This window comes from Xyrauchen texanus, chromosome 35 (assembly GCF_025860055.1).
Source record: "Xyrauchen texanus isolate HMW12.3.18 chromosome 35, RBS_HiC_50CHRs, whole genome shotgun sequence".
In the NCBI taxonomy this organism is placed as follows: Eukaryota; Metazoa; Chordata; class Actinopteri; order Cypriniformes; family Catostomidae; genus Xyrauchen; species Xyrauchen texanus.
The window spans coordinates 11,291,142-11,316,274 of record NC_068310.1 but is presented as its reverse complement, the minus strand read 5'-3'; the positions used below and the strand labels follow the sequence as shown (position 1 = coordinate 11,316,274).

Genomic DNA, 25,133 nt, shown 5'->3' with positions numbered 1-25,133 from the left:
CTCTTCTGCATGTAAAGGCATGTAAAGCATTTAATTTATCTGAATATTTTATATATATATATATATATATATATATATATATATATATATATATATATATATATAATTTTAAAATATTTAAAGATAACTATGTATAATTATATATTGCTATAAATATGTATAATAATTTTATATTGAGTTAGTGTAAAAATGTTAATCGATTGACAGCCCTAATATAAATATATATGTATGTGTGTGTGTGTGTGTGTATATATGTATAATAGCTGCTAGACTGCCCCAGAAGTTGCGTGCCTCGCTTTGTGTCCGGCAAGTTTTTTCCGTAGTGAAAATTTTGTTTTTGAAAGTCTAAACGCCAACAAACATGGATTGAGGCAGAATATTTTGTTAGATAAAAATATGTTGTGAATTTTGGAAATGATTACATCTATCTTTTTTCAATACATTTTGACTTTTGGAGTGTACAACGCTCTGGAGTTTGGATCACACGAATCGGAAACAATCCTATGCAGCCACCACTGGAATCAAAATCCACAAATAAATTAATCTGTTATATTAATAATAAACACCAGGACATAAACTTTAAAGTCTAATGACTGTGAAAATGTATTAGTTCATCGACAACCACAGAACCTGCTATTGTAGCTGATTACAGATACTTATAAAAATAACTTATAAAAATATGACCAATATGTATTTCAATGCATTGTAAAAACCTTGGACATGAATGAAACACATATAGGCTACTATAGGTCTACTGTCTATATTTGTAATTGATATTGTATTTAGCTATAAGCAAAAAATACTAGTCTATAGCTTCTTTCGTGCCCTCACCATATTCAAGCTAATGAACCACAAATCGAAATATGAGGTCAATTTGCAAATGTGCTAAGGTGATAAATATGCATGCAAATTTCACCTATTCATTATATAATGATGCCTCGAAAATTATTTGAGGGCAATTGACAAGTAAGATGATAAATGGGAGGTGCTATTATGATCATTGTATTGAGAGCTTTAAAGCAGCCACAGATTGGCTGGAGCTCACTGTGTAGTTGGGGTGGGAACACAATGTGGAAAAACATACGAAAGTACACTGATGTGGAAGCTGGGCAGAATAATGCTGAAAAGTTCAAACTGACAGATGACGAATTAAAAGCATTTGCTGGTCTCGTTTATTTGAGAGGTGTTACGGGAGGCAAAAACATGAGATTGGGTGACTTTTGGTCTAATGAATTTGGACAATCTTTTTTCAAAGGGACAATGTTGCGACAAAAATGCGCTATCTGAGCTTTGAAAGCTGCCCGCCTTGTGACAGATAGATTTTCCATGATATCTGAGATATTTGACAAATTTGTGAAAAACAGCATTGCTTCATACCCAAGCGTGCCACACAAGCCCTCAAAAGTAAAGCCGAAAAGTCTCGATCGCCCCCCTGTGACTGGTCCTAGTATAGGTCATAAACCCCATCTCCCCATGTTATTCAACGGGACGTGAGACCAACTAAACAATTAAATTACACTTCACATATCTTTTTTCCAAAGATAGTCTCTGTAATTTACTGTAGTTTCTATCACGTTGATGTAATTTCAAGTGTTTGTTTTCAAAATAAGTTTGTTTTTAGTTAGTTATTTGATGCTATAAAAACGGTGCCGTGACATCATGATTGACAGGTTCTCTGAGCAGAGTAGTCACTGACTTTTTTTTTAGATTTTCGGAGGACTGAGGAGATTGGAGCTTTAAATTTAATCTACATTTCTATAATTAATTATTTCAATTATTTTTTGCGATTGATTCTGCGTGAGGGCGGGGCCTTGATTTTGTGGCTTTACTTCCTGCTCACTACTGCGCAGGTCTGGTCCCGAAATCACAACTGCGCAGACTCAAGTCCCAAGATGTCTGCGCCATATCGGGACACTGGCGGCTTCAGTTCTCACCAATGGAAAAGAGCGAAGGGGCGTCGTCCATCTTTTTTTACAGTCTATGGCTTCATACACACCCAATGAGAACATAACAGTTGATGAACAACTGTTCCCTACCAAGGCACGCTGTCGTTTCATACAGTACACGGCCAATAAACCAGACAAATTTAGCATAAAATTCTGGGTGGTGCTGATGTTGAAACAAAATACATGCTGAACGCACATCCCTATCTAGTAGTAGCACAGAAGCGACTTTTTCCTCTAACCCCTTGAGACAATCTCAAGTCGGCAGATGTTCAGGGAACAAAACCTTTGAGATCTGCAAGGCATGTAAGCGACTTGGCACATGCTCCAAGAAGCCACCAAAGGTGTGTTTGGAATGCTGACAAAGTTAGTCGATTTGGAAAATGACACATGACGCGGCCATTGAGGGGGAGTGCACTCTAGATTTCGGCTGTTGGTTGAGTATTCCGGCACATATAATACATAAATAGCACTTGTTTTCATTTTTTATCTGTTTGTTTTTTTTTATTCGGGTAGAATATATTTGTATTTTATCTTGCGTATTATAGCAGAATGTGTAGTATAATGGAAAATTCTTATATTTTTGTAGCCTATATCCCTATTTACTAAATATTTACTATTTACCAAAAAGCCAGAAACGCGTGAACAATTGAAAGTTTCGCCTCCTTATTTACAGTTGTTTTTCCAATTTCAATAAATGGTAAAAATGCAGCCTCTCTCATGTCTTTATTGTAAACTACACACACAAAACAACAACACATACACCATGTGCCATTTTCACAATGGAGTCAATGCGTGTCTCCCACTTTAGGTTCTGTGACATGGGATTTTGGAAATGTATATGTATAAGATCCCTCCCCCCACCCCGACACATCAGCCCAGTTCCTTGGGTCAAATCAACTCAAAGAGATTATTTGGTGTCCATACTGTAAAAAACAACAACAACAAAAACGGTAATATTCCGGCAGCTGGGGTGCCAAAAATATTCAGTGAAATAACAGAAAATAAGTAACTCGTAAAAACACAGTCATTTTCCATAATTAAAATACAGTTTCAACGATGCAACACGTTGCGAGCTGCAGACAGCGGGGGTGAGAGACGAGCGTCTCCGTGTTAGAGGGCGCATCAGCCGGAGGAACTTTAAATCTCTCCCGGTCTCGATTCCCGCTCAGATTGGGTCTCTATTATTATTAAAATGAACTCCCATATTATATGAACTTTAATTAAGGATGAAATAAAGATATATCGCCAAGCTGTGAGCTGTGATTCTATCAGACACTTGAGCTGCAGCGCTCCTCTCGTCTCACGTGTCATCATTATAGTTTTATATGATCTCATGCTGAAAATGTTATGAAGTCATATAACAGTAGAAGTACTCCTTTTTATTTTAATACTAGAATTGTTGTATTGTTTTTGTTAGAATAAAGGAGATACCATGTTGCATGGCTAATTGTTAGTGTGTAATTATCTGCAATTTGCTCAATGTTTGACCTTGCCACTATTTGTATGGATTTGCACAATCCTTGCGTGACATCTGCTAACCAGAAATCATCATCATTGGCATCATCTCCCAATCTCCCGAGATATCAACAAAATAAGCAATGCTTCTAATATGTACACCGAATGCATCTGCAATTGACTGTGTCTCTGAATGTTCCTTTAGCTTCACTGAAGTCTCTGGTGGGACGTCTTGAACATATGGAGCTCTGCTCATATGGTGTCTGCAAGAGATTCTTTTTTTTTTTTAAACACTCGTTAGTCTGAAATTAGGTAACTTTTTTAAGAGTTTTAGAATGGCAAGGATAAAATTGAAATTCCACAGAATCTGATTCTGGTCAAATTCAACGTAAAATAAAAATTGACATTTTCATTCTTAATGTGCGTTGCTAGTATTATTATGATGGCTTATTCAAAATAACACATTTTGTTCTTGTAATAGTATCCTTGCAATGCTAAAACTCCTTGATTTTATCAAAGAAGAGCCATTAACCTCATTTCAGAGTCTCTTTTCCTAGGGGCCCGGACAGGGAAAGTTATGTTAACAATAGCAATATAGCTGTTTAAGGATACTGTTGTAGGTCATTCAGCCTTTCTTGCCAACAGTTATAAATACAGTAATAAACAGTAATAAATACCAATTAATGTTAATATAATAAAGGTTATGGCGGCAATACCAAATAACAATGGATTTGAAAAATTTATATTACATTTTAATTTTATTTAATATGAATTTAATAACTATGGTCTTAAATAAATATGGCCTAATTCCTGGGACAAAATTCTGAATCCCTCGTGAACCTCCTTTCATACCCGTATGTCCGGGGGAGGGATATGCAAATTATTTCTGCCAATTTCTCATTGGCCTTTTCTCAAGTTCAGAGGTAACCGAGGCCTTCAAGAAAGAACTTTGACACGTTGTGTCAAAGTTCATTTGACATAACTTCTCGTTCCCTCCATCAGGGAACGGGGGTTACAATAGTAACCTAGACATTGTGAATGTTGAGAATGTAAATTTTTGCAAAACCTGTTATACAGTACGTGTCTCCAGGTACAATTTCCTGCAGTTTCCAGGTGAAATAAACACTAGAGGTGCTACAACAACTGTGTTTATTCACTTTCACTCAAATCATGACTTTAATTGCTGATATTGACTTTATGAATACTTTTAAAAAAACACCTTTTCTCTCTATTACTCAGACACTGCTATTTTATATCAACACACTTTTCTTCTAATGCATCTTTCAAAAAACAATACATTTTAATGCTTGTATTACAGGCCCACTTACATACAGTATATACACTTATTCCAATATGATTAGCTTGCACGGTAGTGTTACGATCCCGTGTTGTCTGCCCCGTGTTTTCTGTTTCACTCGTCACTGCTCACGTTCCATGTCACGTTTTCCTTGTTGTCCGCCCCGTGTTTCACTGTCTTTGTGTCAAAACTACATTTCCCATCTTTCCCGGCTCTCTCTGCCAGCACAGAGTTATTGTCCGCACCTGTTCGTGATTTTGTTATCACCGTGTCCTGTCTATTTAAACCCGCTTGTTTTCCCTTTCCTTTGTCGTTCGTTGAATGTTAATGTTATTGTTCATGTTCGCTGTTCCTGACTTCTTCTGATTCGTTCGCGGTTTCCTTGTCCTTTGAGGATGTTTTCCCAACCTGTGTTTGCCCTCAATCTTCTTCCGTGTTTTAGTTTCTTTTCCCATCGTGGACCTTTCTTTTGTTCCTGTGTTTGTATCATTATTATTTGTCTGTTAAAAAAGCTGCATTTGGATCCGCACCTCCCGTCTGCCGTCTCCTACTTTCCACTGTCATAACAGAACGAACGACCCAAACTGATCCAGCGGTGCAACAAGCCAACTACCGGCTGCTCGGCTTAAAACAAGGGGACCGACCGGTGGAGGACCACATTGGCGACTTTCTCGAGCTGGCTAACGTCTCTGACTTCCCGGACTCTGCCCTGGTGGTCTTCTTCAGGGGCAACCTGAACGCCTCACTGAGGGAGCGGTTGCCACCGGCAACACACGAGTGGACTCTCTGCAGCTTTGTGGAGGTGACTTTGCGGGTCTGCGGCTCGCCGTTAACCATGGGCATCGCTGAGGAGGACCCTACCTCTCCTCCCTCAGTGGTGACTCTCCAGTCACCCATGGCGCTTCCTGTCACACCAGTCCCACCTGTCAGCGAGCTCATCCCCACGCGCCAGCGCCTGTAGCCTCAACCGTCCCTGAGCCAGCGCCTGTAGCCTCAGCTCCGCCTTCTGAGCCTGCTCCGCCTCCCGAGCCTCCCTCGGCTCCGCCTATGCCTTCCACGGCGCCGCCTCCCAAGCCTTCTACGGCTCCACCAACAGTGTACCCCACGGCTCTGCCTGCCTCTGCTCCGCCCCCAGGGTCTCCTTCGGCCCTGCCTGCGCCTCCTTCGGCGCCGCCACCCAAGTTTTGGACTGCTCCGCCTCTGAAGTCGTCCTTGGCTCCGCCTCACGCGGCTCCTCCAGCTCTCCCAGTGGCCACTCCTCCTCCCAGGCTCCCTAAACCTGTCCCTGCCCGGTCGACACCTCCCAGACCACCTAAACCTGTCCCTGCCCGGTCGACACCTCCCTGGCCTCCTAAACCTGTCCCTACCCGGTGGACGCCCCCCAGGCCACCTGACCCGTTCCCCGTCTCATAACCCCATGGACTGCCTGTCGGCCCTCTTGGCCTGCCTGGTCTGCCTGTCCGTCCCTTGTGCCTCCGTGGACTGCCTGATTGCCCCTTGTGCCTCCTTGGTCTGTCTCTGTGTCCTTTGTCCCTCCTTGGTCTTTCTCTGTGTCCCTTGTGCCCCCTTTTGTCTGTCTGTTCTCCTCCTCTTCTAGCCCCTCTCTTCTGGAACATTTTGTTTTTTTTATTTTTGTGTTTCCTTCGACCGTCTGGAATCCGGTCCTTTTGAGGGGGGGCTATGTTATGATCCCGTGTTGTCTGCCCCGTGTTTTCTGTTTCACTCGTCACTGCTCACGTTCCTTGTCACGTTTTCCTTGTTGTCCGCCCCATGTTTCACTGTCTTTGTGTCAAAACTACATTTCCCATCTTTCCCGGCTCTCTCTGCCAGCACAGTGTTATTGTCCGCACCTGTTCGTGATTTTGTTATCACCGTGTCCTGTCTATTTAAACCCGCTTGTTTTCCCTTTCCTTTGTCGTTCGTTGAATGTTAATGTTATTGTTCATGTTCGCTGTTCCTGACTTCTTCTGATTCGTTTGCGGTTTCCTTGTCCTTTGTGGATGTTTTCCCAACCTGTGTTTGCCCTCAATCTTCTTCCGTGTTTTAGTTTCTTTTCCCATCGTGGACCTTTCTTTTGTTCCTGTGTTTGTATCATTATTATTTGTCTGTTAATAAATCTGCATTTGGATCCGCACCTCCCGTCTGCCGTCTCCTACTTTCCACTGTCATAACAGGTAGCTTACCTGATAGGGCAATGGACTTCGAGTCGGAGGACTGTGGTTCAAGTCCAGTCATGAACTCATTAAAGAGTCATAGAAGTGGCTCAAAATTATGTGGTTGCTTCAGAATATGTGCTTTTCATTTTGCTTTTGCATTTTAAAACACTAATGGTTAGGTTTAGGCATTAACAAGGTAAGGATTTCTTTTTTAAATGTCTCATTTATATTTTAAAACACTATTCGCCATTGATTAGATAAGGATGTCTTTTTTAAATGTCTCATTTATATTTTAAAACACTATTGGTAAGGTTCAGGAAAAAGTTTTAGGTTAGGGAGGTGTGTTTTAAAAACATCAATCTAAAATTCACCTTTAAACCGTGTCTGAATATGACACCATTTCACTTGCTTTTTGGTGTTGTACGTTTCATGAGATCAGGCTGGAATGTTTTATTTTGACTTTGAATGCTCTTTCTCAGGTTCCTCCTGCAATGAGAAGTCAGAGGGTAAAAAGAAAGGGCGCCCCCGTGTGGAGATGCAAGAACTGCGCAATATTCCCGTGAGTACAGAAAAAAAATCACTTTGAAAGTTGCTGAAAGAATGAGGCTATGCCAGACTGAATTTTTTATGCCATTTGTAAAAGGAGTAAGGGGACTTTCCATACTTTTTCCAACTGTTCTATTTTATGTGAATTGATTGTTAATGGTTTCTAATGCCTTTTGTGTGTGTGTGTGTGTGTGTGTGTGTGTGTGTGTGTGTGTGTGTGTGTGTGTGTGTGTTATTTCTCTCGCTGAAGGCCCATATGATGGTTCAGTGGAAAGAGGAGTTTAAAAATCGTTCCAGGGTGAAGTGTCCGAGCTCAGGCTGCTGGTTGGAATTCCCCAGTATTTACGGACTTAAATATCATTATCAGCGATGCCAAGGGGTAAAAACTGGAATCTGAACAATATATCTTTACACTCCAAAACCATTTACTGTATGCAACCAACAGTCACTAATTGGTATGTGTATTTTTTTTAAATGAGAATATGAGAAGATGAATGATGAACCACAACCTAATTAGGGATGTGCAAACCTACATATTTTCAAAGTCAACTGTTTGGCGACTAATCAGTCTTAAAGACACCCTGTATAATTAGACTGGTTTAGGGTGCTGTTTAACAGAAACTCATCAGATGTTCAATTGGGTAGCAGACAAGTATTTATTTTAAAATATATAAGTTAAATAACTATACCCTTTTATTGCACAAAACTTGATTGATGATTGCCCTATAGATTATCAATATAACAGGAATTTTGCTTACAGCAATCGAATTCAAGTCTAACCATATTTAAAGTTTATTGGTGTATTATTAGCTGTTGCAGTAGTGCTTTGAAGGAGATGAATATAGAGACACAACTTCTTTTGGTGCAGTACTAATGGTTACTCTTTGGTTGTTAACATGCTACAGTGCAGTACACTGACAGCACACTATAACCTCTTTCCGTGTAGTTGTGTCAGAGATTTGCAGGTCAGAGTTCACCAAACTTTAATATTGGAAGTGAGTGAATGGAATGCAAAGTGTAGTGTGACCATACCTTAATTCAGACCTTTAAAAGACCTACTAACGTCTTCTCTTTGATCAGAGACAAAACATGACACAGGACCTTTCTTTGTGTCTCTGGCATTCAGGCAACGATAGCAGAGAAGCTGAGTCACGGATGCCCGTACTGTGAGGCTGTGTTTGCCACCAAGGTGCATCTTCAAAAGCACAAGCTGTGGAACCACCCAGAAAGGGTCACCATGGAGACTAAGTCTGGGGTCACCTTGGATACTAAAAGCGATCTTAAATGTGAAGCCAAGTCTCAACCCAAACAGCAAAAGAGTCATGTGAAGGGAAATGCCAAAAAAAGGTGAGATACCATCTTAGAGCATGTTCATAACCATTTTTTAGAGCAGGGGTGGGGAAACTTTTTTCCATTCAAAGGGCCATTTGAGTATTTATGAAATTATTCGCGGGCCATATTATGCTGTCTATTATACAATATTTTGTGTTGTTCAGTGGCGGGCCGTGCATTAAAAGTCTAGGCCTTCAGTGTGATTCATGCCATTTAAGAAAACACAGTTTCACAGTGAATAAGACAACATGCCTTTGGGCATCATACATTATGTTGCAGCTAACTAGCAATACAATTAACATTTTAAAAACATGTCCATGCACGAAAGCCAGAACTTGAAATGACACTTAATGCTCAAGCAAGCCTAATTTTAACTGCAGCATGACTGTTTTGTGAAATCAACGTCTCCCGAACAGGCATTCAAAAATCATAATTTTTCATATGAATCTACCAAGGAGGTCTATAATACCTGGTAAAATCGATCTAATAATATTTGCGATTTAAATGTGGCTTGCGATCAATTTAGTTTTGTCAGGGTAAACTTTTATGCTGCGTTCCATACAAGTTGGATGTGAGATATTCCTACTTGATATCTCTGACCATAAATGCATTCCATTCCCTGATATTCGGAACTGAAAAGCTCCCATTAGCTTAACAGGGGTTTGACTCTCATTAGAAATGTCTTCTAACAACCCAACTGATAAACAATGCTGCAGCACTTAGCATTTGTGCTACAGGTGTATGATTATCAAAAGAGATTATAATGTTTTATACACCTGTTTCTGCTGGCAATTGTTAAACAAGCTTTAATATCATGTAATGTGGAAACAAAATCATTTATTGATATTACTTAAAGTGAATGTTTATCACTTACTTTGTATATCTCCCTGAGTGTCGAAATGTTTGTGTGACATCATGCACCTGCATCTTGGTGAAGTCGGAGTTGAGAATTTCTGCACGAGTCTACAAGTTGTATTTCTGACTTCAAGATGCATTCCATTGCACTTTTCCTTGTAGGAAGTTGGAAAATCCTACTTTCCGAGTTGAATGGAACACAGCACTACTTTTCAAAACTTGATCTGACACTGAATGCTCAAGCAGCCTAATTTACACTTCTCATGTTACTATAACAATGCAAAAAGCACTTACCAATTTACTTGAAGTGAAAATCTTTCCTGTTTAATAAATTAAGCAATCACACGGTCATGCAGAACATCTTGTGCTTTTAAATCCATAAGGATCTCTTTCTCAATGGCTATAGTGGCAGTGATATAATCTCGTGCTCTTCGCTTTCAAAATACAGTGCATCCAGAAAGTATTTACAGCGCTTCTCTTTTACCATATTTTGTTATGTTACAGCCTTATTCCAAAATTTATTAATTCATTATTTTCCTCTAAATTCTACAAACAATACACCATCATGACAACATGAAATAAGTTTGTTTGAAATCTTTGCAAATTTATTAAAAATAAAAAACAAAAAAATCACATGTACATAAGTATTCACAGCCTTTGCCATGACACTCAAAATTGAGCTCAGGTGCATCCTGTTTCCACTGATCATCCTTGAGATGTTTCTACAACTTTAGTGGAGTCCACCTGTGGTAAATTCAGTTGATTGGACATGATTTGGAAAGGCACACACCTGTCGATATAAGGTCACACAGTTAACAGTGCAAGTCAGAGCACAAACCAAGGAATGAAGTCCAAGAAATTGTCTGTATACCTACGAGAAAGGATTGTATCAATGCACAGATCTGGGGAAGGGTACAGAAAATTTCTGCAGCATTGAAGGTCCCAATGAGCACAGTGGCCTCTCATCTGTAAATGAATGAAATTTTGAACCACATGAACTCTTCCTAGAGCAGGCCGCCTGGCTAAACTGAGCGATCAGGGGAGAAGGGCCTTAGTCAGGGAGGTGACCAAGAACCCGATGGTCACTCTGACAGAGCTCCAGCATTTCTCTGTGGATGGAGGAGAACCTTCCAGAAGAACAACCATCTCTGCTGCACTCCACCAATCAGGCCTGTATGGTAGAGTGGCCAGAAGGAAGCCACTCTTCAGTAAAAGGCACATGAAGAACTCTCAGACCATGAGAAACAAAATTCTCTGGTCTGATGAAACAAAAATTGAACTCTTTGGCCTGAATGGCAAGTGTCATGTCTGGAGGAAACCAGGCACCGCCCTTCATCTGGCCAATACCATCCCTATAGTGAAGCATGGTGGTGGCAGCATCATGCTGTGGGGATGTTTTTCAGCGGCAGGAACTGGGGTGAAGGTTCATCTTCCAACAGGACAACAACCCTAAGCACACACCCAAGATAACAAAGGAATGGCTACGGGACAACTCTGTGAATGTCCTTGAGTGGCCCAGCCAGAGCCCAGACTTGAACCCGATTGAACATCTCTGGAGAGATCTGAAAATGGCTGTGCACCGACGCTCTCCATCCAACCTGATGGAGCTTGAGAGGTCCTGCAAAGACGAATGGGAGAAACTGCCCAAAAATAGGCGTGCCAAGCTTGTAGCATCATTTTCAAAAAGATTTGAGGCTGTAATTGGTGCCAAAGGTGCTTCAACAAAGTATTGAGCAAAGGCTGTGATTTTTATTTAAATTTCTGGCGACTAACTAACTTCTTTCACATTGTCATTATGGGGTATTGTTTGTAGAATTTTGAGGAAAATAATGATGCACTGTACATCATTAAAGCGTGATTGTGTCACTCAAGGCCAGCTTGAAGGCCTTGACCGGGACATATCCTAAAAATCACACCCACCAAGAACAAATTAATCAATCTGATTGGCTGATGAATCTGACAATCTGACTTTAGTTGTCCATTCATTTGCACTGTTGAGGGATTCTGAAAAAGTTATGAAGGCCTGACGGGGTGGAGCTCAAACTCACGTGCTGCTTCGGGCATGTGATTTGTTAAAAAGTTGGCACACTTCGCTTGTAAGCACCAAGGAATAATTCTGACAGGATAAACTTTTTGTTTTTCGTTCTCTATTTGTTTGTAGATTAATTAAGAGTGGAAAGTGATTAAAAATACATTTAAAAAAGGTGATTGAGAATGAAAGGATGAAAAATATTTATTTATTTGGCATGTTAAGCCAGCAGAGAAAGCAAATTTCTTTTCAAATTATTTCTCAAATAGCATCGCGGGCCGGGTAAAATGGTCTCGTGGGCCTTATACTGCCCTGAGGCCTGACGTTCCCCACCCCTGCTTTAGTGTGTGTCCAAGAGTCCCCAATTTATTAAAATGTCTTAAATTCACTTTTTATGGCTGTAAAAAGTCTGAAATATTGGTGGCGGGGGCCATAAAGTGTGTTATTTTTTTTCTATGTTAAAATACAGTACTTTATCTGATCCAAGCTTAATATACAGAGATAGCTAGTAAGCCATATTTCTGGATATTTTCTTTGAAAAGAGTAAGCACTGTGGAAACTTTTTCTCTTTTCTTTTGAGCATCCCAACCAGCCCGACATAGCAATATTGGTTCAAACTAATGCATGGGTTCCCTCTCGAGAGGTCTCTCCTATTGCGTAAGTAGCTTACGCTATGGGAAAACTCAGTTTCTCGAGAAATATTGAAGTCTTTATGTAAAACGCATTGCAGCTGCACAGCAGACAGCAATGAGCGAGGCAGCTCGGTCATTGGCTGTGCTGCGGCAACTTGCTCGAACCAATGACGGGCGACGGGCGAGCCCGCCAAGATTAGCGTGGCTAAGGCTATATATTAGGCGCCCCGTCATGAGAGTTCTTTAGATTTAATCTCCTTCAGCGAAGACCTTCTCTTCGCTGGATCCTCCGGATTGTTGGAGTCTTTTCGCCCGCCGTTGACAAGCCTACAGCAGGACTGCTAAGAGGACGCCAGCGCCTTCAGCCGCCTTCGAAGCCTTCTGCTACGCCATCCGGCGCAAGATCACTGATATCCTTTTTACTTACAAGTGTTCGCCTCTGCGACGCTTTTGATTTAAGTAAAGAGCAATTTTCGAGGCGTTGTTCCAAATGCCTTTAACCTGCGCCTCGTGCAGAGGCCCTCTTCCTGACAGGGACCGTCACGTTATCTGCACTCGCTGCCTGGGACCTGACCACGCAGAAGCTGCTCTCATTCAGGGCGGATGCCCCGAATGTGACTCCCTGGGCCTCGCTGAGCTGCGCGCTCGCTTTGCCGCCTTCGCCGCAAACGAGCCTGCTTCCACCGTGCTGCCGTCTCCTCCGTTCGAGCCGCGCAAGAAAAAGCGCCGCTCACAGAGGCTGCCAGAGCACGCAGAATTCAGTGACGTCACGCCGGGCCAGTCCCCGCGTGCTTCACCACTACCCAAGATCTCCCCGCCGCCAGTCCATTTCACGCAGGCGGACCAGCACCCCTCCAACAGAGCGGTGGGTCTCGTCTCGTTCGGCGCATCAGGGGACGACGGTGAAAAGGATGACAGCCTTTCTATTGACGCTGCATCCGACAACTGGCCGGGCTCGGCCTTCGACCCCGCGCCGTTGACATTAGCGGACATGAGCACGGGCACCAGCATGGACTCTGAGATCGTCCGCATCCTGTCCAAAGCCGTGGAAGACCTCGGGCTCGACTGGTCTTCTCCGGAAGAACTCGCCCGCAGCCGGCTGGACGAGTGGTTCCTGCAGGGCGCCGGCAGGCCCTCGACAGAGACCCTCCCTTTCTTCCCGAAGTTCACGACTGAACTCACAAAGTCGTGGAAAGCCCCGCACTCTGCTCGCCTGAAGCCTTCTTTCTCTTCCTCGCTCTCCTCGGTGGACGGCATGAGAGAAAGAGGCTACGAGGGAACCCCGCCCCTCGAGGAGGCTGTGGCCAACCATCTGTGCCCACCCTCCACCGCTGGATGGAAAGCCAGAGCTTCTCATCCCTCGAAGCCCTGCCGATCTACCTCAGCTCTCGCCGGCCGCGCATACACCGCCACCGGCCAAGCTGCGTCAGCGCTTCATTCCATGGCTGTTCTACAAGTTTATCAGGCCAAACTTCTCCGCAACATGGACGAGTCGGGACCTGAACCTGAGGCTTTCAAGGACCTGCGCAGTGCCACTGACGTAGCCCTGCGAGCCACAAAGGCCACCGCCCAATCCATCGGCCGGGCCATGGCTAACCTGACTGTCCTTGAGCGCCATCTGTGGCTGACGCTAACAGAGATGAAGGACGCGAATAAGGCGCCATTTCTTGACGCGCCTATCGCTCCAAGCGGCCTGTTCGGACCGGCGGTAAAAGAGTTTGCTGAACGCTTCACTGAAGCTCGGAAGGATTCGCAGGCTATGCGTCACTTCCTGCCCAAGTGCTCCAGCTCGTCTCAGAGCCGCCAGAGACCGCCTCAGCAGCAGCAGCGAGCCAGGGCGGCGCCTCCCGTCTCCCAGCCAAAGAGCAGACCTGAAACGGACGCTCGATGCCGCTCGCATTCCGCTAACCGAAGGAAGCCGCCTGAGCAACGGGGTACTCAGCCCAAGATCGTGCTGAACCCGGAGCCTCGTAAGTCTTCCTAGCAATAGGAAGAAAAAGAGAGAGTGCGTGTCTCGCAAAAGCCAGACCACACTCTCTAAAACGTGTGAAACATTACCCAGTCCCCTTACAGGCGGCTGGAAATGTCTGTACAGCAGTCAGTGGGCCAGTCACAGAACTCGCTCACATGCAATCAAACGCCATTTTAACGGCAACACACAGAAATCACAAAAAGAGTCATTTTCTGCCTGTGTCACTAAGGGGTCACGTGTCCACACTAAAGTGCGCATTCCCACGTATCAATACTGTTCAAACAGTGCCGAATACTTCCCCAGCTCCAGCTGGACGCACCATATATGTAGATTGTGTGCCTATTGTCATGTATGCACCACTACACGCAAGCACTGTTCCCACAGTTATAAACACTTCCCCAGTAAAAGTGGGAAATACTATAAAGGTAACGCACGTGCCTGCTGTCCTGCATGCACCCCTACACACAAACACTGCATGCATAGCCAAAAACCCCCCGCCGCGAGCGGGAGGCTTTATGAAAGTGGTGCGCGTGCCTACTACGGTATATGCACCCCCACCCATAAGCACTGCCCATACAGTTTCAAACAGTTCTCTGTCTCATGCAGGGTTTCCGTTGTCCGGTAATTACCGGACATTGGCCGGTAAAAAAATTAAATGTCCGACAAAATTAAATCTCTCCGGTCAAATTGTCCGATTAAAATTGCCTAATAATCCCGTCCCCCTAACACAATCTGAAATTGAGAATAAGCCTAAAATGTATAAAGCAAAAATACACCGATCTCTTGCTATGTTATAAAGGAACAGGCTCTATCGTTTGAAAGTTATGAAACAACATCGCATGCTGCATTTCAAATAAAGCGCACGCCTAAAACGGCTGAAATATAGACCTAAACAACGAACGATTGAGTGAGACGTTTCAAATATGGCCAGGCCCAGGCAGACTAGCTTTAAAAGCTTTTTTCAGAGGCCAGACGATGGTGAATCAGGAACATCTCATTATAGATAGATCAGTGCTTCTAATCCGGCGCATTCGTGCAGTTTTTTTCTCTATCATCAAAACTGAATAGCCTATGTTCATCAGTGCATGGTTACAGTCTATATCAAGCAGGGACACGTTTGTGTGCATTTTATTTTGTGATTTCACTGGAATTAATAGAGAGTCTCCGCAACGGCGATAGATTGAAATGCGCGTCCTAGTGAAGATTGCGCAACTCGCGCAGCGCGTCGTCCATGCAACTGATAGCAGCGGACACGAGCGCTCAGCTTGATTTCAAAAACAACAGATTTTAGCGCTAGATCTCTTATTTAATAACGGACTAAATGAATGATCTGCTAGTTAACTGGAGATGTTTTATTTATTTGTATTAGGTACATCCGTGCCTCAATGTTTCAAAAAGTGAATGTGTGTGAAACCACAGTAAAAAACAATTGGCGTTGATTGACGTTCGGACGTTCATGTTTTTTTTTTTCGTCTATTTGAAAGTTAAGCTAATAATAATATGTTGCATTCTATACGGCCTGATTATGTCATTTTTTAATAAAGAGCGGGAAGCTTTATGAAAGTGGCGCGCGTGCCTATTACAATGTATGCACCCCCACCCGTAAACACTGTCGATACAGTTTCAAACATTTCTCTGTCTCATGCCGCAAGCATCACAGATGCGACGCGTGAGCCAAGAAACTCCCCGCTAAGATCGGGAAGCTTTATGACAGTGGCGCGCGTGCCTATTACGATGTATGTACCCCCACCCGAAAACACTGTCCATACAGTTTCAAACATTTCTCCAGCTCATGCTGCGAGCATTTTGGAAATAGCTGCTCAGCGCGCGCCCGCGCCTCTGACAGCTGTAAGCTCAGTGTTAGCACAAGGCAATTTGCCGGTGGGGCCCATACGTCACTGCGACACGCCCCCAGCCAGCATTCAGCCCATATCTGTGCGAGCAAAAGCCTGGGAAAAAATCCCCGACATGCCGAAATGGGTTTTGAACATAATAAAACACGGTTACTCGCCTCAATTCGCTCGCAGACCACCCCGCTTTTCAGCGGTGGTCGAGACGAAAGTGAGGAGAGATGTGTCACATGTTCTACGCACCGAGGTGCTCAAACTAATAGAGAAGGGCGCTATAGAAACTGTTCTTCCCTCTATGAGCGAGGCAGGTTTTTACAGCCGCTATTTTCTCGTCCGAAAAGGACGGTGGCCTCCGCCCCATCCTAGATCTCAGACATCTGAACAAAGCTTTAATGATTCAGCTCGTTCAGAATGTTAACTACCAAACATATCCTCGCGCAAGTTCGGTCCGGGATTGGTTTCTATCAGTGGATTTGAAAGACGCTTACTTTCACATTCGATAGCGCCTCATCACAGGCCTTTTCTGAGATTCAGCTTTCGAGGGACAGTCATACCAGTACACAGTACTACCAATCGGCCTATCATTGGCCCCCGTACATTCACGAAATGTATGGACGCAGCACTTTCCCCTGAGACAGCGGGAGTGCGAATACTGAATTACCTCGACGATTGGCTAATCATAGCACAATCAGAGAGTCAGTTAACGACGCACAGATCTTGGATTATCAGCCATCTAGAATGCCTGGGTCTGAGAATCAATTTTGCAAAGAGCGTGCTATCCCCCAGCCAGAATATCTCCTTTCTGGGAATAGTGCTAGACTCAGTGCAGATGACGGCGCACCTCTCATCAGAGCGCGCGCTCTCTATTCGACGCCTTGCAACATCATTCAGACCGGTACGCGCCCGTCAAACGATTTCAAAGGATGCTCGGTCTCATGGCCTCGGCATCAGCTGTACTCCAGCTAGGATTGTTGCACATGCGTCCTCTCCAACGCTGGCTCAAGAGCCGTGTCCCCACTCACGCGTGACGCTCAGGCCACTTTTTAATCAGAGCAAATCACGGCTGTATAAAAGCCCTGACGCCCTGGAAAGCCGTCGACTGGTATCGAACCGGCGTGAGTCTGGGCTTGAACACACGGAGAAAAATGATCACGACAGATGCCTCCAAAATAGGATGGGGGGCCCTTTACGAGGGCAGGCCTGTCTCCGGCTTTTGGTCAAACCCGGAAAAGCGCCTACATATAAACTGTCTGGAAATGAAAGCGGTCGCCTTGGCTCTCAGAGCCCTGCTTCCGTACCTGAAAAACGAACACGTCCTGGTCCGAACGGACAACATGACGGTAGTATCGTATATAAATCACCAGGGTGGACTCAGGTCGAGCTCCCTGCACTCTATGGCCAGGAGCTCATCTCATGGTCACAGCACCACTTGCGCTCGCTGAGAGCAGCGCATGTGCCAGGCGTCCTGATCCAGGGAGCGGACATGCTGTCCAGAGACAAGGTTCTCCCAGGAGAATGGTCTCTCCACCCCTGACGGTTCAGTGGTTATGGCAAACCTTTGGCAAGGTGGAGGTCGACCTCTTCGCCTCCGGGAAAATGCGCACTGCCCCTTTTCTTCTCAAAGAGCACGGACGCTTCGCCCAAGTCTGGCCGAGCCGCCCCTTGTATGCTTTTCCCCGATCGCGATGCTACCTCAGGTCATCAGTCGGATCAGGGAAGTGAAATGTGCAGTGCTCCTGGTAGCCCCTCTCTGGAAAAACCAGACGTGGTTTCCAGAACTGATGCAGATGATGCAATCTGCCCCATGGCCGATTCCGCTGAGGCTAGACCTCCTCAGGCAGGCCAACGGGATGATTCTTCATCCCCGCCCGATCTGTGGGCCCTCCATGCATGGCCCCTCAACGGGTTCCCGAGAACCTCCCCAGTGGAGTTTTGAAAACCATCACGGAGGCGCTGGCGCCTCTACGAGACGCTTATATGCCCAAAAGTGGAAAGTGTTCAGTGACTGGTGTGATACCAAGAGCTTGAACCCCAAATCGTGTGAGATACCAAGTGTACTCGCCTTTTTGCAAGAGCTGCTGGAGGCGGGCCGCACACCCTCCACGCTCAAAGTCTATGTGGCTGCCATAGCGGCGTCACACAATCCTGATAAAGGACATTCATTAGGGAAAAACGACCTAATCATTCGTTTCCTAAGAGGCGCTAGGAGGATGAACCCCCCTCACCCCCCCTCGGTGCCGATCTGGGACCTGGCCACGGTCCTGGACGCACTCAAGAGTGCCCTGTTCGAACCTCTCCGAACCGTGCACCTTAAACAGCTCTCGCTCAAAACTGCACTCTTGCTGGCGCTCGCCTCAGTCAAGAGAGTGGGCGTACCTGCACGCTGTCATCAAGCTGCTTGCCTGGAATTTGGACCTAACGACTGCAGAGTTGTCCTTAGGCCAAAGCACTGGTATATTCCTAAAGTGCTCTCCACACCCTTCAGAGTACAGGTGATATCACTGGCAGCGCTATCGTCCCCAGCGGACGAAAGCGACGCTAATTTACTCTGCCCGGTCAGGGCGCTCAGAGTATATTTTGAACGTTCTGCCCCGTTCAGACAGACGGAACAATTATTTGTATGCTTTGGCGGCCGCTCTAAAGGTCTCGCAGTTTCAAAGCAAAGAATATCGCGCTGGATAGTGGATGCTATAGCGCTGGCTTATGAAGCCAAGGGCCTTCAATGCCCCTTAGGCGTCAGAGCTCACTCTACGAGGAGCATGGCCTCCTCGTGGGCGTGGTCGAGTGGGATACCCATTGAAGATATTTGTTCGGCGGCAGGCTGGGCCTCGCCTTCGACATTTATCAGGTTTTATAACCTACAGGTCCCCTCATTGCATTCCAACATTCTATCAGCCTGACTGTAGAATGGAATGGAGTATGTATATGCTGAGCATTATCTCCTCCCTTATAGGTCCGTCTCTGACTGACTTAGAGGATTTTTTATGCATATCAATACATAGAAAAATCAGTACATAAGTTATGTGCTTGTGTTTTTACAATGAGCTCCCACCATGGACCTCCTTGGGGCAAAGGCGCTCTGTATTTTCCCATTATATAGCTCGCCGTTGGCCGGCTTGTTGGATAATCACTTTGCTTTAAGGCTCAGGCATCCACCTCTGGCTTTATAGAGCGAAGTCAGCACGCACAGCATTTTGCATGGTGTTCCCATAGCCTAATATATAGCCTTAGCCACGCTAATCTTGGCGGGCTCTGAGCGCGCGGGCGTGAAGCGCGCTCATTGGTCGCGCGTTCAGAGTCACCCCGTCATTGGTTCGAGCAAGCTGCCTCGCTCATTGCTGTCTGCTGTGCAGCTGCAATGCGTTTTACATAAAGACTTCAATATTTCTCGAGAAACGGAGTTTTCCCATAGCGTAAGCTACTTACGCAATACTCGTTCCCTCCTCTCAGGGAACCGAGGTTACGTTAGTAACCGAGTCGTTTTGGTGGGACTAACTGTTTGGCCAACCAATGGAAGATGAGGGGAGACAATCATTATTCATGATGTCACTAAAGTCTTTCCTTAAAGTCCATTTGAATGAATTCAAAGTAGGGATTTTAAATGTTATATATTAAGCTTCCATTAACTAATTTTGTGAAACACTGTGGTGGATTTTGATTATTCATTATTTTGACTTTAGTTCTTGCATAAATAATTTTTAAAAGAATATTCCAAATTCAATACAATTAAGCATTTGTGGCATAATAGAGATTATCACAAACATTTATTTTGACTTGAATTTATCCTTTTCTTTAAAAAAAAAGCAAAAATCTGGGTTCCAGTGAGACAATCACAATGGAAGTGAAAGGGGCCTATTTTTTGAAAGTTAAAATCTGTTTTCAGAAGTATAGCCACAAGACATAAAGGATATGTGTGTAAACATGATTTTAGTGTGATAAATTTACTTACTAACTTTTTCTGTTTAAAGTTATAGCCAATTTTACAACTTTGTTACCATGATGGTGTAATGTCAACAAACCCTAAAACTACTGTAAAAATGACAATTTAAACAACTTTACAACTCAAATAATACACAAGTTTTAACAGAAAAATTAATGTAAGTGCTTTTATAAAATTATAAGCTTCACATTTCTGCCTTTAAACCAAAGTCTTTCTATCAAGTCGGTCCACTATTGGCCATGTTTGGAATGCTCCTAGAATTTCCAGTCATGAAAGTGGAGCTCCGATCTATTTAAATAGGGAAAGACCGAAATCTAAAAAAATGGTTGGTCAAGATTATGATCATAGAGCATATTTCAAATAAGCAGTAAAATCTGACAACTACTGTATCATAAATTGTGCTTCTTTACCACAGATTATGCTAAAAAAAGAAATTTGTAATGCGCAAGTTGATCTCGAGTTGATTGATATGTGATGTCTGTATCTAAAAGGTGATTGGCTCTTTTACCTGTTAGTTGGGACTTCCTTTCTACATCCATTAAGCGTTGGGCGCTAGATCTGCATGGTTGGGCGTTCCAATTTCTCCCATTCATTTCAATAGAAGTGGCCCATCTCTATTAAATAGTTTCTGCTTTAAACCCTCCAAAAATTGGCCCCATTCACTTCCATTGTACAGTAAGTGCCTTACTGGAACCCAGAGTTTTGGAGGAACGAGTCTAAATTATTTTTGTGGTAATCAACATTATGCCACAAATGCTGTCAATTGAGCTTAACTTGTATTGAACCTGGAATATTAATTTAATCTACTATGCAACAATTGTTTAGTCCAAATTATTTTAGTTCCAATTTTGATCCAAATTATTATCATTAAAAGGCAAAAAATCTGTTGCCCAGTTGCAACAAACCCCTTTTGTTAAGAAAACCCTTTGTTATACAGTGCATGTAAGGATGCATTATTACTTAGGCTGTTCTAACCTTTGGGAGTTTGTTGCAATTGGCTGGAGGTTTTTTTTTTTTTACCTGTATCATCTAGTGCTAGTCAATTTTTTGTCACAATGTGGCAATTAAAGCAGTTTTCCTTTTAAAAACTTTTTTTTTTTTAAACATGAATTTAAGGTGATAGGTTGCATTAAAAATAATTATAAAGGCCTTAAATGCTATTCCCTTAAACATGCTTTAGCATTAACAGTACATTTCTTCACCGAATTAAAATATGCATTTTCGAACATCAAATTTTTGGTTACATTTGCACCCCCACACCCAGAACAGCAATTGCTGCTTCAAGATATATGTCTTGTTTTCCACACTGCCCTCAAGTTCCAGATGATGCCCTCTTTTATTACTATGGTATCAGTCATCTGTGGATAGACTGTACTAGCCTGTGTTCCCTCTGCTCCAATAGGCCTATAGAGAACAGCCCTCCATTTCCTGTATTTTTCAAAGCGAAGAAGACCAAAGAGGTGTCTCGGCCCTCACAGAATGGGGAGTGCGCCCCTCAATGGTCGGACCGAAGACAGCAGCAGCAGCAGGGGTCGTCTTTAGATGCTGGAAGCAGTGAGAGTGAAGGGGACAGTCTACCCCCACCCTTCCATGAGGAAGACCCTGAGAGAATGAAGCACAGTAAGATTGCATACACTAAGATTACTACTTTGCATCTAAAATTATTTAAAGCACTTAATTATTTGTCCTGGGAGAAACATTGTAAAGCAGTGCAATGGAAAAGAGGAGGCAAGAACAGGCAAGACAATATAAACAACATTTAATTAAATAAAAAGACACAAACACACACGGGGCAGCTCCCCATAAACACTCTCTCTCTGTCGCACCACAGTCCGCAATCGGCTTTTATCCCACTCAGAGGCTTGATTAGTCTCCGCCCTCCGCCCTGTCACATTCCTCCCTCGTTCTCTCATGCCGTGGAGCCCCCAGCATGACGTATACCCCCCTCTTTCCCTGGGGGAGAGCATGCCTTACGCCATGTTTGCCGGCAGGTCATCCCTGCCTTCCTGAATCTGGGAGGGGACAGGGGGAGGAAAACAATAATTACTTCCTGTAACCGTGTAGTATCTCCAACAAAAAAAAATATTAAAAAGTGGTAAAAAAGGCCAACGCTAAGCGGCAGTGGGAGAGAGAGAAAAAAAACACCGTAGCTAGGTCCTCTGCCAATTCTCTACCCTCTAACGGACGACAGCCACGACTCCCCGGGCGGATCGGAGGCAGTCCTCTGGCCCCTGGCAGACGGAACGCCCTGCTGCGTTCTCGGGGAACAGAAGGGGTCTACCCCGCCCCTGGCAGCGGTTCTCCCGCTCCAGGCGGTCGGCTAGGAGCCCCTTCTGCCCTCGCGGTCGGCGGGCATTCCTCCGCTTCCAGGCGGCCCGGCTCCTCTGTCCCCCGGCAGATGGCCGCGGCTGTTCCGTTGGGGTGGATGGTAGCGGCGAGAACTCAACTACGGCATATCCCTTCTCCTTCCCGTGTCTTTGGCACCAGTGTGAAGCAGTTCAATGGAAAGGAGGAGGCAAGAACCGTCTTGACAATATAAACAACATTTAATAAAATAAAAAGACACACAAACACACGGGGAAGCTCCCTATAAATGCTCTCTCTCTGTCGCACCATCCTCCGCAGTCTGCCTTTATCCCTCTCGGAGGCTTGATTAGCCTGATAAGGGACCAGGTGTGTAGTATCATGACCCAGCCCCGCCCTCCGCCCTGTCACAAACATTTAAGACAAAGTTGACACTTTTATACAAGTTGATACCTGAAGTTCCTCCACCAAAAAAGTAGTTCCTCTAAACATCTAAGAATTTCCAGAGCTTGACCTCCGATTAAAAACTGTCTGCTGTAAAAATGTGCTGTTATTTCTTCCCACAAAATCACAAAATCTTAGACACATCCTACTTTTTAAAACAAGAATCTCTACCACTCACAACTTCATTAACACACCCCAGAATGCTCTCGGCAATTGACATTTGTCAGAAAGGGTGGACTGGCCCTTTAAGCAGCATTGTGTAAGTGCTGGTCATTAAGTCTTTCTCTGGTAGCTGGTGGCGGCTTCTGTCTCTGTCTCTGCCTGGCAGAATCACAGTGTGTCGAGATGTTGCCCTGGCTCGTGTTGTGAGCTCGCTATTTATGGCCTTTGTTTGGGTACACGATCCCTTCGTTTGTTGCTCCACATCGAAGCCAGGGGCGAGGACATTGTGTGTAGCTTGAGATTGTGTCTGTGTCTGACATGTGAGTAAAATAGCACTGGAGCAGCTGTGTTTGTGTGACATAAGTTGACAATCAAGGCCTCTTTTGCTATTGCATCCAGACCCATGGACACACATAAAATATCCACTGTGCTCCCATGACTGTTCAAGAAAGTTGTGTCAGGTTCTCCATAGTGGTGACAAAGACAGGAAGTTCAACAGCATGTGAAACAGCAGGTGTTTGCTTGACTTTGGCACACTGACGTTTTGAGCCTCATTAATAAGACACAGTTTGTTTTTTCTGCTTCTCTAACGGTGCTTTCACACGGACAGTTTGTGTGCACCGGGGTTTGTTTGACGTCAGAGTTCGCTATGAGTACATGTAAATGCAAATACTTGATTTGCAATTCTATTTGGATTGTGTTACAATTATTACATTCACTAGTAAAACACATTTTTTTTATTTCAAATACAATATGTTATTATTTGCAAATATTTTCTGGAAAAATGCTTCCATCGAGGGGGTTGAATGAAAGTCGGATTTGGACCAAGCAATTGAACCTAGTGTGAAAACAGCCTTTGAAAGTGTGGTAATAATGATGCTATATATAAAGTTTATAAAAACCACCATGTTTAGGTGATCTACTTGTGTAGTAACTTACAAATAGCTCAGCAATAGCTCATTAATGTTGTTTTTCACTGAATGGTTTGGCTTTTTATCATCATAAAATCATTGATTTAATTCATTGTCATGTTATTTAGATGTTTGACCTCTTGTTGTTCTTGTTCTTCTCCATTTGAGCCAGGGAGGAAGCAGAAAACTCCAAAGAAGTTCACCGGGGAGCAGCCGTCTATTTCAGGAACATTCGGCTTGAAAGGTAGCACAAACATGAACAAAAACATGGTGGGGACCTCCCATTGACTTCTATTGTTCTTAAATAATTATAATTATTACAAACCATACTTTTGGCATTTTTAATGGGAAATTTAATGGAACTATTTGTCAATTTATAAAGTTGTCATCATTTTCATCCCCACAATGTCAGATTTTATGTTGTACTATCAAAGATAGCAAAATCTGACACACATAAGCTGGGTTTCCATCAAAATGTTTCACTTTTTTTAAGCACATTTTTAAAAATTTGACTTCACAAATTGATGCGTGTTTCCATCCACTACGTAATGCGCATTACGAGCCGTCTCTTCATGATGGAGCAGCTGAATGACCTCCCTGCTTAGGGGAGAGTTTTATTTGCAAGACTGGAGCAAGTATCTCATTTGACTAAATGCATCCATGAGACATTGCAGAATATGTGTAATATTTGATATAATGGGGCTGAAATGCGATGCCCACATGCCGCCAGTCTATGTATACCTGGGAGCGCCCGCTCTCACAACTGTCCTGGTGGATTGTGAGGACGCACGTTGATGAACAGGTGTGGGTTAAACACTTCAGAATGACAAGCGATATGTTCAAAGAATTGTGTGCCAAGGTCTTATCTTTCATTGGGCCAGTCACATCAAGCTGTCACACACTCATAACACATGCACGAATGGTCAAAACACGTCATTGTTTTGCGAATAAAACAAGCCGTTTCCATCAACATAATGCACATTTTAACTAATGCAAAACTCTATAAAATCCACCTCCTTGCGCATTACATTTAATGCAAATTTAGAATGTTTGTTCACTTATCAAGTGTTTCCATTCAGGATTTCTTGTGCGCAATTTCAAAATGTGCATAAAAATAGTTGGATGGAATCCCTGCTAAATACACACTCGTAACTTCACCTGTTCATGGCCATTTGATGCCTTGAACAGTTTTTGCAAATACATAAATTCTCAATTCTGACCAAGTATGGCTTTTGATTATAAATTGAATCAACATCAACTACAAAAATATCTGTGAAGTTTTCATATCACATAAATGTGTTG

General features: G+C 43.7%; 1 protein-coding gene across 1 annotated transcript in view; it reads left to right on the top strand.

Annotated features, from left to right (window-relative positions):
- Positions 1-25,133, top strand: part of LOC127629139 (zinc finger protein 512B-like) — a 112,825-nt gene that overhangs the window by 63,661 nt on the left and 24,031 nt on the right. The window contains exons 3-7 of the mRNA XM_052106221.1: positions 7,334-7,413; positions 7,651-7,779; positions 8,527-8,747; positions 21,413-21,630; positions 24,004-24,075. Of these exons, the coding sequence (XP_051962181.1) occupies positions 7,334-7,413; positions 7,651-7,779; positions 8,527-8,747; positions 21,413-21,630; positions 24,004-24,075 (720 nt within the window). The remainder of the gene's footprint in view (positions 1-7,333; positions 7,414-7,650; positions 7,780-8,526; positions 8,748-21,412; positions 21,631-24,003; positions 24,076-25,133) is intronic.